General features: G+C 51.0%; 1 protein-coding gene across 4 annotated transcripts in view; it reads left to right on the forward strand.

Moving 5' to 3' along the window:
* The window catches only part of TRIM67 (tripartite motif containing 67), a 55,777-nt gene extending 47,598 nt beyond the window's left edge, over positions 1-8,179 (forward strand). For 2 of the 4 annotated variants that reach the window (XM_004028574.5, XM_055373165.2), the window contains exons 9-10: positions 3,697-3,859; positions 5,244-8,179. In XM_004028574.5, the coding sequence (XP_004028623.1) occupies positions 3,697-3,859; positions 5,244-5,309 (229 nt within the window). In that variant the 3' untranslated portion in view covers positions 5,310-8,179. Of the gene's footprint in view, positions 1-3,696; positions 4,147-5,243 lie in introns of those variants that run through there. The other 2 variants (XM_055373145.2, XM_055373152.2) reach the window with 1 other exon arrangement.
* The last annotated feature ends 9,681 nt before the right edge of the window (positions 8,180-17,860 follow it).

Genomic DNA, 17,860 nt, shown 5'->3' on the forward strand with positions numbered 1-17,860 from the left:
GCAGCCACCTGAAGCCACCTCCTTGCTATGGAGCCTTGCTCCTGGTCTGCTAAGGGCCATCTCCCCAGCAGGAAGGGGTGAGGAACTTCAAGAGCTGACCTTGACTTCGCTGGGCCCCAGCCCCAGGCAAAATTGACCCGGAGGCTCTCAGTGCTCTGGGCCCAACTGCAGCTCCTATAACAGCCCCTGGGGCACCTTCCTGCAGAGGAAGGACCAGCTTCTTCTTTCTCAGGGAAGCCACGTCTAATCTGGGCCAGGGACTTGCCTGAGGGCCCTCAGGACCCCGTCTGCTTGCCTCTTTGCTTGTAGGCAGGGCCCCTTCTCTCCTGAGTCCTGGGGAAGAGGCTGGCAGCTCTGTGCCTCTGCCCGGACACTGCAGGCTGGCCACTCTCCCTCCCACCCACAGAGGGGCCAAGTCCAGGCCCATCAGCTCCGTCTCTGCTTGCTTAAACCAAACTGGCACCCAGATACCCTGTTTGCTGGCAGGAGTAATAACAAGAAGCATTTATCAAGCCCTTACTTGTGCTCAATGCTGTAGGAAGCACTCGATGTATCTGAGCTCATTTAATCCTTGCAAAAGTACTATTATTGTTGCCATTTTACAGATTATAAAACTGGGGCTTAGGCTGGAATGGTGGCTTGCACCTGCAATTCCAGCACTTAAGGAGGCCGAGGCAGAAGGATTGCTTGAGCCCAGGTGTTTGAGACCAGCCTGGGCAACTTAGTGAGACCCTGTCTCTGTAAATAATAGTAATTTTAAAAATTAGCCAGGCATGGTGCTGTGTACCTGTAGTTCCAGCTACTTGGGAGGCCGAGGCAGGAGGATCACTTTCGCCCAGGAGTTCAAGACCAGCCTGGGCAATATAGTGAGACCCTCCTCTCTACCAAAAAAAATATATATATATATATACATTTTTTGTTTGTTTGTTTGTTTAATATATATATATTAAAAAGCCTGGGCTTAGGAAGGTCAGACAACGGCTCAGGCCACTCGGCTAGTTGATACTGTCAGGGTTGAGCCCAGGACCCCAGCCTTGGTTTGTGTGGTGCAGACTCCCCAGCTCTCCTGGCCATTGGCCACCACACCCCTCCCAAGGGCTGCCGAGCACTTCTTGGGCCTTTGCTGTCTTTGACATCCCCTTGGTGCCACCTCAGTAAGAAAAGCAGAAGGGAAGTGAGGCCACGAGAAGGTAGAGAGAATCTGCCCCTGTCTGCATGTCCTCCCACCCTCGGATGTGGATCGGGTAGGGTAAGCGCTATCTGGGAGGAAGCCAAGGCAGCCGGGAAGTTGGACCCCAGAGCTGACTGGGCCTGAGGCTTTGCTTAGGTTGGACTCATTCCTGCACCTCCCATGGGTCACTACCGCCACCCGGTGGTCGGTGTCCAAATAGCATCAACAGTGCGGTTTTAGTTCCCTTCTCCCACCTGCCGGATCCCGCCCCGGGCACCCCCGGGGGAAACCCTGCCCTCTCCGGAAACACCTGTCTGGGCCGCCCACCAAGTCCTCCTCGGGACTTCCTGTCGTGAATCCTCGCTGCTCGCCTTCCCTCTGCCCTACCAGCAGCGTCCAGCAGATCAACTCATTCCCAATCTGGAAGGACAAACATGGTTTACTTAGCAGAGTGGCGCTGCTAAGGTTAAGGCTAAGACCTCGGCCCTGAGCGGGCGCGGTGGCTCAAGTCTGTGGTCTCAGCTACTCAGGAGGCTGAGGCAGGAGGATCCCTTGAGCCCAGGAGTCCAAGACCAGCCTGGGCAACATAGTGAGGCCCTCGTCTCTATAAAATAATTTAAAAATTAGCCGGGCATGGTGTGTGCCTGTAGTCCTGTTGTACCTAGGCGAGTTAAGGAAACGCTACACTTTGAGACGAGTTAAGAGTCCTTTATTAAGCTGGTGGCCAAAGAGACAGCTAATGCTCAAAATTCTCTCGGCCACGAGGAAGGGGCTCGATTAACTTTTATACCTAGGTTTAGGAAGGGGAGGGGGACTCAAATGCAATAATTCTACAGAAGTGAAAACATGCAAGAATCAAAAGAAGCAAAATAGTTACAGAGAGATAAACAACTTAAAAGACAAATAGTTACAAGAAGAGCAACGGTACCAGGTGCAAGGTTCTAAATCTTTCATTATAATTAGATATAAGGTCTATGCCGGACACGAAGTCAAGGTTTTATGTTGTTATCTCTTAGAGAAAAATCCTAAGAACTTCATACATTGTTGGTGTTAGTACCTTATCAGTTAATTGGGCTCTTTTGAAATGCTGAAGATCTGTTTACCCAGGCCAACTCCTTGCAGAAGGGGGTTAGGTGAGGAGCCTTTAGTGTCTTGTAAATTAAAAGATCAATTGGAGTGTGTGTGTGAGTTTGTCCGGCCTTCGCAGCTAGAGAGAGTCTTATTTACATGAGAAGCAAGGCTAGGTGATTAAAGAGACAAGCAGGACAAAATTCAAAGTAACGAGTTAGAGTAAAAACAAGGTTAGGCATTTCAGTCCCAGCTATTCGGGAGGCTGAGGTGGGAGGATCCGTTGAGCCCAAGGGTTCCAGGCAACAGTGAGCCATGATTGCACCACTGCCTGGGCCACAGGGAGAAACAGCCACTCTAAAACAAAAAACCACCTCAAGGAAGGGAAGGAGAGTCTGCAGGATTTGGCCCATGGGAGAAGACGTGGTCAGCCAAGCCCCCCTTGGGAGCATGTTCCTTACTTTTATTATAGATTCACTTCCACCGAGTGGATGTGAATTCTTACCACCTATGAAGTATGACGTTGCCAACACTGATCAAGAGCACAATGGACATTCTCAACGTTCCGCTATTGGTCACCTGAGGGATGGTGACTGCAACACAGGACTTGATTTCAACTTCAGCACCCTTCTCCCTGCCATATGCTGCTTTTTGAGGGACCCTAGGATGTTTCTGGGAAGATAAGCCAATGTAGAGTAGGGGCCTTTCAAAATTTCCTGAAGTCCTGGATGTCCACATCTTCATCGACCTCAGCATCCTCACTTGCCTAAAACAGAAAAGGGCACCAAGTCAGTTATTTTCTTTGGGAGGAAAAGGTGCCTTTCTTACCCATTCTCCATGCTCCACAGTTTCAAATGGGACCTTCTCATCAAAACCCGAATTTTCTAGTGTGCAGATCCCAGATGCTGACAGAAAGAGGGGGTTGAACAGCCTGGAGGTGTTCCTCTAGAGGAGTCTTCATCATGGCCTGTTAACAAGGTGTGTCCACTGTGAGAGAAGGCTCATGTGCCCAGGAGAGCACCCCACCACCACCTTGAGGACTATGTTTAAGTGAGGTTGTTCCCAGCATCCTATATATAATTTTCTTGGCCAGGTACGGTGGCTCATGCCTGTAATCCCAGCACTTCGGAAGTCCAAAATGGGAAGATCGCTTGAGCCTAGGAGTTCAAGACCAGCCTGGGTAACATAGTGAGACTCCTATCTCTACAAAAAACACAAACAAAATTAGCTGGGTCTCGTGTCATGAGCCTGTAGTCCCAGCTACTCGGGAGGCTGAGGTGGGAGGATCTCCTGAGCCTGGGAGGGCGAGGCTGTTGTGCACCGAGATGACGTCACTGCACTCCAGTCTGGGTGACAGAGTGAGACCGTGTCTCTAAATAAGTAAATAATTCTCCTGAGTTATCACCTACATCCCAGGCTGGGTGTGGTGATGGTCTTCCTGGGGACTCTCTTCCCAGGACGGAAGGTGGCGTGTGCAAGGGGGCCACCGTAGGCGTGCTGCTGGACCTGAATAAGCACACTCTCACCTTCTTCATCAACGGGCAGCAGCAGGGCCCCACAGCCTTCAGCCACGTGGACGGGGTCTTCATGCCAGCCCTCAGCCTCAACCGCAACGTGCAGGTACACACCTCCCCAGGGCCGGACCTGGTCTGGCTGCTCCCAACTGTTTGCCACAGGTCTCTGCAGTGCCCTTGGGCAGAGTGGGCCATAAAGAAGCTGACCACAGAGACTTCCCAGACAGAGCTTATCAACTGGCCTGCCTTGGATATTTCCTGGAGGCGTTCCATTCTAACCTGTTCACTTGGGACACCCAGGGGCCCTATGGTGGCAGCTTCCGGAGATGCAGACCTCAGGACTGAGCTCAGTCCCTGGGGAGTGCTGGTAGCTCAGGAGGCCTGAAACAGAGAGAGACAAGAATGAGAGCCCAGGAGGGTGTGAGGAAGGGAGAAACACGGAGGTGCCATCCTTCGTCTTAGTAGAGTCCTCCTCCCCTTGGGATGGGGAGTTGGAGTGCGGGGAGGCAAGGTCCTGTTTTGTGGCCCTGAATATTGAGGAGTCTACATCAATCACTGATTGATCGATTCGATCCTCTACTCATTTGCAAAAGGGATTTGTGGCAACCTAAAAGGTAGGCTTATGGCCAGGCGCGGTGGCTTACGCCTGTAATCCCAGCACTTTGGGAGGCCAAGGCAGGCGGATCACGAGGTCAGGAGATTGAGACCATCCTGGCTAACACGGTGAAACCCTGTCTCTACTAAAAATACAAAAAAAAAAAAAAAATAGCTGGGCATGGTGGCGGGTGCCTATAGCCCCAGCTACTCAGGAGGCTGAGGTAGGAGAATGGCATGAACCCGGGAGGCAGAGCTTCCAGTGAGCCGAGATCGCACCACTGCACTCCAGCCTGGGTGATAGAGCGAGACTTCGTCTCAAAAAAAAAAAGATAGGCTTGGCCTGGCATGGTGGCTCACGCCTGTAACTCCAGTACTTTGGGAGGCCATGGCAGGAGAATCGCTTGAGCCCAGAAGTTTGAGACCAGCCTGGGGAATGAGCAAGACACCATCTCTACCAATGAACAGATAAGTTTTTTTAATCCAAAAAATAAGAGGTTGGCTATAATTCCTCACAGTTAATAGAATGGGCTTAATAGGAAAGGAAAGAAGGTCATGGCTAGAAAGTAGACACAAATATGTAACCACGGGAGCCAGTGCATGAGAGCCGTGCTCCTGTGATGGCGTCTACTTTGCCCAGCTGTGGCAGCTCTGGCAAAATGAGGAACCAGTCAGCTGGGTGATTCTTATTATGAGGAAAGAGGTGCAAACCAACATAGCCTTTAATTAGGAATACTGGGGGACATAATATTCAGCAGTCCACAGCAGCCCTGAGCTATTGCATGGATGGCCCTGGAGCCAGCAGGGGATCCTGCCGGTGTCTGCGGTGCCGTCGGAGCCCTCAGGGTCCCTGCGGCAGCCTCTCCCACCCTCACTTCCCCTGTCTTCTTTTCCAGGTCACCCTGCACACAGGATTGGAAGTGCCGACTAACCTGGGGCGGCCAAAGCTGTCAGGCAATTAGCCCCGCTCCAGCTCGGCACTGCGCCTGTGACAGTGACATTCACAGGCAAAGCGCCCACCATTCTCACTAAGCTCAAATAACCCACAAAAGCAGGATATGCAAATCATGGGTGCAACCTGGCAGCGTGGAGTGTCATAGAAACACATTTTCTTGGGGACGCAGGGAATGGGTCCACGGGCCATGCTCACAGCTGCCACTGTCAGTGGCAAAGGAAGGTACGTGTGTCACCCTTATTCCACCCAGACATTACGAACACTCCCCAAGAAGGACCTTTCTCAAGGGAGTCAGCATTCGGGCTTCATGTCTATGTTTCCTGCCATCTGTTTTCAAAGCTTGTCTTTTTTTGGAGGGAGAGGAAGGTAGACTTTGAGACTGGCCTCCTGAGAGCAGCAGTCAGGAGCTGCGCTGTAGTCCCACGCCCCGGGTGTTGGCCCTCCGCGGGGATCTTGCCCCCTCAGAGTCCCGAGATTGCAGATTCTCATCATGCTGAGAAAGTTATCTTCTAGCTTCTTGGTCCTAGAGTCTTTAGTAGCACCTGCCACTTGCAGACCCAATGCAGGCTTGATAGAAAGGGACATTAATCATTCATGCTTGACTTTTGCCTCTCTCACTGAAGTGTTGAGAACCTTTTAAAATGGCTTCCTTTATTAATCAGCCAATTGTGTTCTCTCTCTCTCTCTTCCTCCATCCTTCATTTCTTCTCCCTCCCTCCTTCTCTTTCTTTCCTCTTCTCTCTCTCCTTCCCTCCCTCCTTTGCTCTCTCTTTCTTCCTTTCCTCCTTCTCTCTCTTACTTTCCTCCATCCCTGCCTCTTTCTTCCCTCTTTCGCTCTCTTTCCCTCCCTCCTTCTCCCTCTCTCTCTCTCTCACACACACGCACAGGCATGACAGTCTCCTAAAATTAATTCACTCAGTTCTTAGTTCTTAAATCCACGTGAAAACACAAGAATTTTAACAACTATGTCATAGGTCTTCGCCTGGTGATGGCTCCTTTCTGAAACTGGCAGCCCAAGAAGTTAACTGAAAATGCATCCAGATTGCTCTTCTGAGCTGAACCACTCTCAAACTCATAAGCATTTAAAATGGGAGACCCTGGGAAAGCCTGTTCTAGTCAGTCCACCCTATGTCATTATGAAAGCATCATGAACACAAGTGGCCCCTGTGGCAGGCCGGGATGGCTCTGCCCTGATGCGGTGGGCGGGATCTCTGGGGAAGGCAGGAAATAGAAGGGCAGTATCAGGTACCTTGTCTCCCAGCTTCCCACTGTGAGACTGGGTGTGCCGAGTCTGACCTGCCAGGGCGGGACTCTGGAAACACCAGGCTTCTCCCTTGAGATCCACATTGATTCATCCACACCTCTCAGAGACAGCTCATGGCAGGGGTTTTGAGCCTGCCAGGCTCTTGTTCCCAGGGAACCCTTCCTCTCCTCCCTCCTCTCATCTTCCCAGTCACCTGCCACCTCCAGCTCCACCTGGTAGTAACATTTCTCTCTCCTTTTAAAAAGAATATATTTTGTCAAGCATTTTATTTCTGAGGCTGAGAAGTGACTTGTCAATTTGCTGGACTGGATTTTTATAAAACTCGCCCCATTCACCGGCACCAACTGTGCGTCCTTGGTTCTGCCTTCCTGTTCAGACACCGCGCCTGCTTTCTGAGTAACTGCCTGCCGGAGCCATGCAGGTACCCCCCCTCCACTCAGCAGGCCCGACAATCCTACCTCAAAGCTCATGCTCTTGGTCTGCAAGGCTGCTTGGTCCCCTGTCTCTGCAGATGTGGCCGGCAAGGCCAGCTGCCCCGTCTCCAGGAGCTGCTCGGTGCTGTGTTGCAGTCTCTGCTGCGGAGCCTGGGAGCTATCTGCTTCGTGGAAGTCTAGGTCTTGCCTCTTCCTTGTCATCTCACCAAGTGGTTTCTGGGTCTCCTCCTCCCATCCCAGAGCCCTGTCCAGAGCCCTTGGTGGTAACACACAAGACCTGGGACCCTGTGTCCTTGCCCGCACCTCTGCCTCTGTCTCCCATATCCCTGCAGCTTCATCCTTAGCCATAGCTCTGGGTGGCCTTTGCTTGGAGCATGGAGAAGATCCCTAAAGATTGAGGATGAAGAGGAGCCACCCCTTTCCTGGGGCCAAGGAAGCCATCAGCTTTGGGAAGTGTCTGGCTCTCTTCTGAAAAAAAAACAGGCCTACACCCTGCCCCCGGAATGAGAGTGGGCTACGCAGGGCTGCCTGGTGACAGCAGCTTCTCACAGGGGAGCCCCGGGGAAGGCTGTGGAGCCTCCACCATCACCACAGCCCAGGTCACCAGGTGGCCCCAGCTCTGCAGAAGAATCGCCCATCATTGGAGCACAAGCTGCCTGGGGCTACCCTGAACCTAACCCCTTTGAGGGAGCAGCATCCAGGTCAGGAGAGAAGCGGAAAGTGCAGGAGGGAAATGCCCACAAATCCGGTGGCCTCTTTCAGAAGAAAGTTCCCTGAAGTCCAGAGAGGTGCAGCCAGGACTCCCTCCTCCCCACTGCCACCCTGAGCTTGGGGGCTGGGATTCTCCCTTTTCTGACTCCTCCAGGAGCCCAGAAGCAATATGGCCGATGCCAGGGACAGCATCCAGCTCTCCTTCACAGACGCCTCTCCTGTCTTCAGCACAAAACACCTTCAATGTTCTGACTTCAAAGAGAACGACAGGTCCATGCCACACACTTGTGCTTTTGAGGGATCAGAAAAGTGAAGAAGGAACTTATCAATTCCTCATGGCCAGGAAGGTCCCGGGTTTCAGAGTAGAAATGACAGACGGGTCATGGAATTCTCATCCACCATCGAATTCCATAACACGTTACATCATGGTGGCACATTTGTACATACATATAAATGATATCAAGATGAGGCTTTTGTTGGGCTGGCTGAGGAGTAACTTGATGTAAATCTATCAAGCAGTTTCAGTGAAAAAGGAATTCAAAGTAGTTTAAAAATGTCGAGTTCCATTGCATTGTAAATAGTGCCTCTGTAATGTGGTTCTGCAGTTGTTCTTTGCTAGTGAGCAAGCTTGGTCAAAGTGTATGCCTTTTCCTTTTAAAATTAATCTCTTCTGAAAATATCCACTAGCACCTCACTGCATACATAGCATCCCAGCTGCTAATTCAAAGCAGGGGAAGGTATTTCCCCAAAGCCTGCTTTTCCTCTCTCTGTTCTCCTTGGGAAAATAATGATTCCAATTAAAGAGGACACCAGTAATACTGACCCACAAGGTAACTGACCTAAACACTATAAAACTGTATATATTTCCAGGCTGCATCTTCAGCCTAATATGTACTTTATAGTTGCAACAGCGCCCTAGGTGCCCTATGGCCCACCAAGTTTGAGGAGGGTGGTGCTTTCCGGATTGAGCCTGGGCAGGCTCTGTGGAGCTCACCAAGAGAGCTGGGGGCAGGCCCACCCTCCTCTTTGCGCCCTTTCTCTCCCTCTTGGTGCCCCTGCCCTCCACCCCACCACAGCACTCTCAGGAAAGGATCAGAATGCAGGATCTTTGTGTATTTCTTCCAGGGATATTTGCATTTAAGCCTTAATTCTCATTGCAAGCAAAAGGCTTGGTCCCCCTGGGAAGGCGCATTTCAGCACCAGTGGGCAGGTGGTTCAGTGTCAAGGAGGCTGCTGCTGGTCCCATGGCCACCTGCTGGCTTTGAGGTAGTGAGGGAGGGTCAGTCCTTAGGGGGAGTCAACATGTGAATGCTAAAGAACACTGCTGCACAGCCCGTGGGGTGGCGCCAGGGTTTCTCAACCTCTACTGACATTTTGCGGTAGGTTCTGTATGCCGTAGGATGTTTAGCAACATCCCTGGTCTCTACCCATCATCTGCCAGTAGCAACCCCCAAGTTAGGTGTGACAACCAAAAGTATCTGTCGACATTGCTAGATATCTCCTGGGGGCCTCCACAAGTTGAGAACCACCAGGTTATGCCAGTGGTTTGTCATGCATGGATCTGTAGAGGGACTGCGGCGCTCCGGCTGCTTTGTTCCATAGAAAGCCTGTATGTGACAAAGCTGCCAGCCTTTATCTTGATACCCAAGCCCAGGATTTTCCATGTGTCTCCATGGGGCAGGTAGGGGAAAATGGGGTGAGCCACCTCCAACAGATGCCAACCTGTTGGGTCTCGAATTTTCACTCACTGAAGATGCCCCCTGCAAAACTCGTTACCTTTGTTTTCCTTGGCCACATTTTACTGGAAGCAATAGGAACTTCTTAGTGGGTTTGTGGCCCTCAATTGGTTTTTAAAAAAATCTAACAAATCTTATTGGCAAATATTCAAGATGGTGATGCTGGAAAATTTCAGGACTTTTCTTTTGCAAGTGAGCCGGTAGCTGTGTTTGCTGACCACATTCTTTGGCAGTTCCTCCCAGAAGATCAAAGGATCCTGCAGCTTTAACCTAATATCTAGGCTGTAAAAATATGAGGGCAGGTTTCGGGCAGGATGTATTGATCAGACACCAAGTTCAGCCCTCGGTTACTTCCCTCTTTTAACCTGGCTTTAATAGTGATTCATGGTATGAGTGGGGGCCAATCTCTTATCCTTTCTGTGCCTCAGTATCCCCACCTGAAATGGGACTAGTCATATTAACCTACCTCCTCTGATGTATTGTGAGGATTATACAATAACATTTTTAAAGAAAAAAAGTGCAGTCTTTCATCTCTGGCATCTAAGCTAATGATTCCCATTCAGTGACTCAAACCTGTGGGGGGGTTTCCAGTGTTCTCTGACCAGTGTCTTCCATCCAAGCCTCCTTGTGACCAGGGCAAGGAGCTGCCTGGCCTCCAGCGGGTAAAATAGACCTTTAAGACAGTTTCCTATGACCATAGAAAGTAACACCCCATATGTTTCCATTCCCGGTGAGGCCTGTTTGAACGGCGCTCTGTGTGAGTGCTGTGAACAGGCTACCTGTCAGCAGTCTCACTGTGAGGCCTCAAGGCCTCTGTGAGCAGAAGCCCCTTTAAACCAAGGAAGGACACTAACCCAGGCCTCTGCCTTCTTTGTTACCTAAATTCTGGTATCTAAGGGGTCTCTCATCTCACAGCTTGCCTCCTTTGTTTCGAGGGGTCTCTGCAGTGTGAATGGGTTTGAAATCCAGTGTGGATAGCACGAAGAGATGCAACTGAGCCGAAGTTTTGAAGGCTGGTTGGGCTAGTGGGTCATCATGTCACTTTCAGATGACTGATAACTGCTGGGACTGCTGGGGCTTCACCAGCACGAGCTATGCAGGTTGGGGGAGGCCCTGGCTTTTTCAATGATTGACGTTGACATCAGTCAGGAGCTGGGAGTTGAGACCTCTAGGGAAGTCTCGTCCGGATCCATCGCTCTTCTCTCAAGGAGCGCAGTCCTGGGGAAGGCCTAGGGACCTGTGGGCCGGTGATGCGGGCACTGCAGACCAGGCCAGGCCCTCGGGTAAGGCTCTGAGGAGAGGCCAAAACCAGGCTTCAGGTTCGGGAAGGTGACTGCTTGCAACTGCAGTAGCAGGAACGTGTCAGGTGCTTACTGGGTGAGACCCAGCCCGGGAAGCCTCTCCAACTCCTCCTAGCCCTGGAAACCAGACACCCAGAGCCCCAGGCTTTCTCGGCACCCAGAGGAAGTGGGGAGCGGGCAAAGCAGAAAACGTTCAATGCATGATGTAGGATTGCTGCGTTGGCACTAAGCTGTTGTATTAAGCATGAGAGGTGTTTGTTTAACGTTGGCAAAGGGATTTAACAAGAAACAAAAAGCTTCGTGTCCTTGTTTTGACCGTCGACAGAACTCCCATTTTCTTGCCTTTCTTTATCCCCATTTCTCCTCCTCCCTCCCCTTCCCCCATCGCACCCACTTTCAGTCACTCGTTGTTGGTATTTGGTGGCAGCTCTTGGTCCTGTTGCTGTGGATGTTCCACTGAAAACACGGGGGGTAGGGGGGAGTGGTAAGGAAAGCAACTTTTTTCTAATTTTTGTATTGGTATCCACAAGCGTTTGTATTTTTTGAATTGCAAACACTGTGTTTTCTGGTCTTTGGGGGTTGGTTGAACTTTCTGTATTACCTTTTGGAAAACCTGAGTTTTACCAGTCTTAAGCAGATTTGAAATAAATTCTTTTGACACTGCCAACAACAGAAAGACGAGGTGTGGTCCGTAATTCCTGCTCCGCGGTCAGGTCTGCCTTTTTCCCAACTGGCCCTGACTGCCCAGCAGACAAGGCAGAGGCTACAGGAGGGGAGGCCACACGGTCTCTTCCTCCAGTGGGGCTGGGCGTTACTAAGTAGCAGGGTCAATGTGGTTCTGCTTCGCGTGCCCAGGAAATCTCAGGGTGATTACATATGACTCTAAACTAGGCTGGGTGCTGTGGCTCACACCTGTAATCCCAGAACTTTGGGAGGCCAAGGCAGGCAGATCACTTGAGGCCAGGAGTTTGAGACCAGCCTGGGCAACATGGTGAAACTCCATCTCTACCAAAAATACAAAAATTAGCCAGCCGTGGTGGTGTACCTGTAGTCCCAGCTACTCAGGAGGCTGAGGAGGGAGGATCGCTGGAGCCCTGGAGGTCAAGGCTGCAGTGAGCCATGATTGTGCCACTGCACTCCAGCCTGCGTGACAGAGCAAGACCCTGTGTTAAAAATTTAAAAAAAATAGCCATGCAGGGTGATCACCTGAGGCGGGTAGATCACCTGAGGTCAGGAGTTCGAGACCAGCCTGGCCAACATGGTGAAACCCCATCTCTACTAAAACAATACAAAAATTAGCCGGGTGTGGTGGCGCATGCCTGTAATCCCAGCTACTTGGGAGCTGAGGCAGGAGAATTGCTTGAACCTGAGAGGCGGATGTTGCAGTGAGCCGAAATCATGCCATTGCACTCCAGCCTGGGCAACAAGAGTGAAACTCCCTCTCAAAAAATATAAAAATAAAAAATAAAATAAAATAAAATAAAAAATAAAACAGAAGGCCCGACCACAAACAGCAGGAAGGTCATAAAATTCATTTTTACAAGAGGGAATAGGGCTGGAGATACCTAACAGTTACCATGTGGTTAAGGTCGATCCATGAGTGCAGAGTAGATCATGGGTTCCGCGTAGAGATCTGCGGAAAACATCCCAATGAACCCATGAGCATCAAGGAGACTCACCTGCCCCTTCAGCTACACAGACCAAGGCCAGACATGCCTGACCTGAACTCTGTCCTTTGCTGCTTTCTCACCTCATGATCCTCAAGAGCAGCTGTCTCACATGGCCCCCGACAGCCCCTAACACCAGTGACCTATGGGATTACTGAATGGGCTCAGCTGAGTAGGAGGCAGATGCAGAGATTAGACAGCAAATGTTTCTTAGGGCGAGCTCTTGGGATCAAAATTCATGGAGGCCCAGGGAAGGAAGCAGGATTGGATGGAGGGAGATATGGAGCTGCGCAGAACCAATAAAGGCCTCAGCTAACTCAACTCTGGAGTTGTCCTGACTTGGGATGAGAGGACTGGGCTTTAACACCCTCCCATGGATCTTTCATCGACTGTGGGTTCCCCTGGCAAGGGGATGAGGCAGTCCCTGCAGAGGGCTGACAGCTGAGGCCTGTTTTCCCTAATCACCCTCAGCAGCTGAGGGAATAAGTCCTTCACCCATGAAAGGGAATCTAGTGGGACATTACAGTGCCCACCACAACCCACCACAGTGCCAGGTCTGTGTTTCACATAGTGTGGGGAGAAGCTCTACCAGAATTCCATCGAGACATGCTTGTAAGAGAGAGATGAGCGTGGTGGCTCACACCTGGGCACAGTGGCTCACACCTGTAATCCCAGCATTTTGGGAGGCCAAGGTGGGAGGACTGCTGGAGGCCAGGAGTTTGAGATTGGCGTGGGTAACATAGCAAGACCCTGTCTCAACTAAAAAATTAGAAAATTAGCCAGGCATGGTGGTGGCTCATGCCTGTAGGTCCCAGCTACTCAGGAGGTTGAGGTGGGAGGATTGCTTGAGCCCAGGAGGTAGAGGCTGCAGTGAGCTCTCACCACACCACTGTATTCCAGCCTGGGTGACACAGCAAGACTCAATCTCTAAAAAAAAAAAAAAAAAGGAAAAAAAAGAGGAAGTTCAGTGGAACCAGCTACATTCCCTGCCACTGTCACTGGCCTCAGAGCTGCAACTGCACTATCTGCCTCCTCTCTGAGACATTCCAGATTCCCCTCACCCTTGGTGAGTGTCTCTGCTGACCTTGGTAGCTTATCTGCTGGTGTGATCCAGATGCTCATCCCTGGGGGGTCTGAGCCTTAGGCCACGGGGCCCCTCTCACTTCAGGATCGTTGCACTTGTCTGTTTACTATCAAAATTGGGTAAGGTCAGTGTCCAGAGATGCCTGAGTGGATGGCCAGGGTGCAGACAGGCTCCTCCTGGCCCCTCTGTGTGACAGCAGCCTTGCTTCCTCTGGAGAGTCCTGGTCAGTCAGTCCTGCAAGGTGCTGGCTCTTCTTGCCCAGACAACAGCCATAGCTAATGATTCAGGGGAATACTGTGTCCCCTGCTCCCCTCTTTGGGAAGCAGGGTCTCTAAGTCCACAGAACCAAGAATTGTGGGAACAGAAATCTCAAGTTCCCCAAGTGGGTCCTTGGGAGTCACAGTCATTTCACTGGGACACAGCACCTTCTAAGTGTAATGGCTGTGTTTAGGGTGATTTAAGGCATAAGCTGCACTCTGGAAGATGCCACCTCCTCCTCACAAAGTGTCACCTCTGGGATGGCGCCTCAGCTGCACCTGCACCGGGCCTCCCCCTCGTTCCACCAGACCAGCAGTTCAGGATCATGGGCCCTGGAACACGCGCCTGGTCTTGCACCTCCTTAGCTGCCAAATGGGTCCCTTGGTTGGAAGCAGTGTTGTCCTGTGGAACCGCCTGCCAGGTGACAAGCAAACGCTCTGTATGCCCTTAGGCTACTGGAGCTGGCCTAGGCCCTGTGGGCAGGAAAAGAAAACCTATGACAGGAATAGGTGTTTCCTCCCGTCACCTTCCAGGCTAGCAAAGTTCTGACGTAGCCCACGTGGTCTCCTCAGGTGATGGTCCCTCCTCAGGGACTCGGCGCTGGCCTCTGTCGCAGCAGTTTGCACATTCTGGCAGCGGCAGAAGCTGGATCTCCCTGAGTGAGAATAGAACAGAGCTGCTGACACAGGTGGGGTCCAAGTCAGAGGGAGCAGCATGTGCCAAGAGGGCGGAAGACTGGGCAGGTTTAGGAAATGAAAAATACATAGTTCGGGATGGAAGGAGTGTCAAGGTCAGGTTGTGAAGGCTTTTGAAGTCATTTTAAGGAATCTGACTGTGTGTGATGGGGAGTGAGGGGCCGCTGCAGGAGGTCAGTGGCATGATCGGAGTCCCATTTAAGAGATCAACAGCAGGATTGTGGAGAGAGGTGCACTTGCTGGAGCCTGGGTACTGAGCCTAGGACTTCAGGAAGTCACGATCCTTGCAGAAGTCCCACCATGGGCCAGGCTGTGTCAGACCTGCCATCGTGCAAAGTTGGGTGGGCCCTGAGGCCATCTGCGGACCTACAGGATCAAGCACCGCAGGCTGTGTGGCCAAAACCTGGACGCTCGTGACATCCCACCCCGCGTGCCGCTCCTCCCTCGGCCCACACCTGGGATCAGCTGGCAGAGCGGGAAAAGACTGTGCTTCACTCCTAGGCCAGCTCAAGCCCAGCCTGGATGGCAGCTCTGTTCTATTCTCACTCAGACAGCAAAGTCAGCATGGGTCCCACCCCCACCCCAGAGAATGGGGCCCAGCCCAGGGCCTGAGTGCATAAATCAGTGAGCCAGCAGACTTTCAAGACTCAGCTCTGAGCTCTGCTTCAGAAAGGCTGTCCATACTCTCGGATAAGCTTAGTCAGCTTCAGTGCTACCAGATCCTTTTTGTGTACATCCACGTTATCACACACACTCGGGATGAGCATCTCCTCACCCCGGCACCATCTCTGACTTGTCATTGATGCTCAGTAAGGGATGTCTGAGTCCTCCTGAGGACTGGAGCCTGAGCCTGAAGGATAGATAGGTTTGGAACATGGGATTTTCACACCTGATGCCAAGTGACCCTGTGGCCGGAAGTTCCATCATGGGCCTGGTCCTGTCAGACCTGCCATTGCAAAGTTGGGTGGACCCTGAGGCCATCCATCGGGGAGAAGGGGAGCAGTCATCCTAGCTGAGAAAACCCAGCACATGATAACAGTGCAATTGCAATGTTGGGAGCAGCCAGGCCACCAGCTGGTGGGCGAAGGGGGTGGGCAGTGCTGGGAGGGTGTAAGAGGTGGTATTATGGAGTGGAACTTTGGTTTTTTTCTCCTTAGGCTGATAACAAGCAAATGCTTCCTTTCACCATTGGTCTAAATGAGGCAATAAATGATTGAGGTAAGAGTTTCCACAGTTACTGTAATGATGCTTTTCTACTTTGTCAGCAGAGGAATTGGGCTCTGCAGCCATGTCCTGGCAAATTCAGCTCATCCTAAGACTAAGATTCTGGAGGCATCCCTGTCCAGCCTCTTTACCTCACGCAACCCTGGCCAGCCACTGTGCTAATGTAACGTGCCCCGCAGAGCATGCTGGACCAAGCCATGCAGATGCATGTGGCTGGAAAGCAACCTCCACCCAGGGGAAAATGATAGCATAAAGGAGGCAGAGAGTGCAAGTGCATGTTTGCCCTGGACGCTGAGACCCTGATCCCTTCCCTGGATGGCTACTGCGAGAATCTTGGTCATGGCCCTGTCTTCCTTTGGATGCTCTTTTCATTGTCACTTTTCTCTGCTGCTGACCTTGCTAGGGGAAGCCTTATCAAACGGAAATAAGAGCATGGCCAGAAACTTGATCTTCAGTCCTTAAAGTACAGGTATGGTTTGTGCTTTTAGCCCCTAAACCTCTAAGTGTTTCCAGAGCACCAAGTGGTCAAAAACCTGTTTCTTAAATATTTACAGGTAAATTAAAATGTAGCCAGACATGGTGGTTTGTGCCTGTAGTCCTAGCTACTCAGGAGGCTGAGGCAAGAGGATCACTTGAGCCCAGGAGTTCAAGTCCAGCCTGGGCAACATATTAAGACCATCTTATCTCAAAAAAAAATTTTTTTAAGTGAAAATAAAAACAAGCTTAGTAATTTACACTTGGAATTTGTATGCTATCCCAAAATGGACTACCCTGGGGCTGTGGTCAACAGTCAGGCCAAGTGCTCAGTTGTCTGAGCCATGATGGCTCATGGGAAGTAGCTCTCCCTTCGTCTCCAATGCTGAAGACGAGGAGTTAAACCAATCTAGAAGCCATTCTCATGGGTCATTTCTAGCTCCTGAGATTTTTCCGAGTGCTTTCTGTCATGTTTGAGATCTTCTACACCTTTTTAAAATTACTTAGAGCCAAAATATATATCCTAATGAATACTGCCTTTCAAAATAAACCTGGGAAACAAACCACTCATTCCAGTTTTGCTGGCGCTATTCCAAACATTTTGCAAGTTCCTCATTTGTCAGTGTCTTCACAGACAACACGAAGTCACATAACAAAGTGAGCCATTTACACCTGATTTTTGGACCAAAACATTATCATTTACTAGGCTAGGATCAGAGTTTTTTGGCAATTAAAAAAAAAAAAAACAGGCCAGCTAGGCACAGTGGCTCACACCTACAATCCCAGCACTTTGGGAGGCCAAGGCAGGAGGACAGCTTGAGCCCAGGAGTTTAAGACCAGCCTAAACAATATGGCAAGATGCAGTCCCTACAAAATTTTTTTTTTTTTTTTTTTTTTTGAGGAGTCTCGCTGTCGCCCAGGCTGGAGTGCAGTGGCGTGATCTCGGCTCACTGCAAGCTCCGCCTCCCGGGTTCATGCCATTCTCCTGCCTCAGCCTGCTGAGTAGCTGGGACTACAGGCGCCCGCCACCACACCCAGCTAATTTTTTGTATTTTTAGTACAGACAGGGTTTCACCGTGTTAGCAAGGATGATCTCGATCTCCTGACCTCGTGATCCGCCCGCCTTGGCCTCCCAAAGTGCTGGGATTACAGGCGTGAGCCACCGCACCCGGCCTACAAAACATCTTTTAAATTAGCTGGGCGTGGTGGCACATGCCTTTAGTCCCAACTACTCTGGAGGCTGAGGCAAGAGAATCACTTGAGCCCAAGAGTTCGAGGCCATATTGAGTTATGATCATGCTGGGGCACTACAGCCTGGGTGACAGATCAAGGCTTTGTCTCTAAAAAACTGAAAAAACAGGCCGAGCGTGGTGGCTCATATCTGTAATCCCAGCACTTTGGGAGGCCGAGGCAGGCAGATTGCCTGAGCTCAGGAGTTCAAGACCAGCCTGGGCAACATGGTGAAACCCTGTCTCTACTAAAATACAAAAAATTGGCTGGGCGTGGCAGCGTGCGCCTGTTGTCCCAGCTACTCCGGAGGCTGAGGCAGGAGAATTGCTTGAACCCAGGAGGTGGAGGTTGCAGTGAGCTGAGATCGTGCCATTGCACTCCAGCCTGGGTGACAGAGTGAGACCCGGTCTCACAAAAAAAAATTGAAAAAACAGAAATTTTTAAAAGCCCAAATTGTCACCACCATCGAAGACTTTTTTA

This window comes from Gorilla gorilla, chromosome 1, assembly GCF_029281585.2.
Source record: "Gorilla gorilla gorilla isolate KB3781 chromosome 1, NHGRI_mGorGor1-v2.1_pri, whole genome shotgun sequence".
Classification (NCBI taxonomy): Eukaryota; Metazoa; Chordata; class Mammalia; order Primates; family Hominidae; genus Gorilla; species Gorilla gorilla.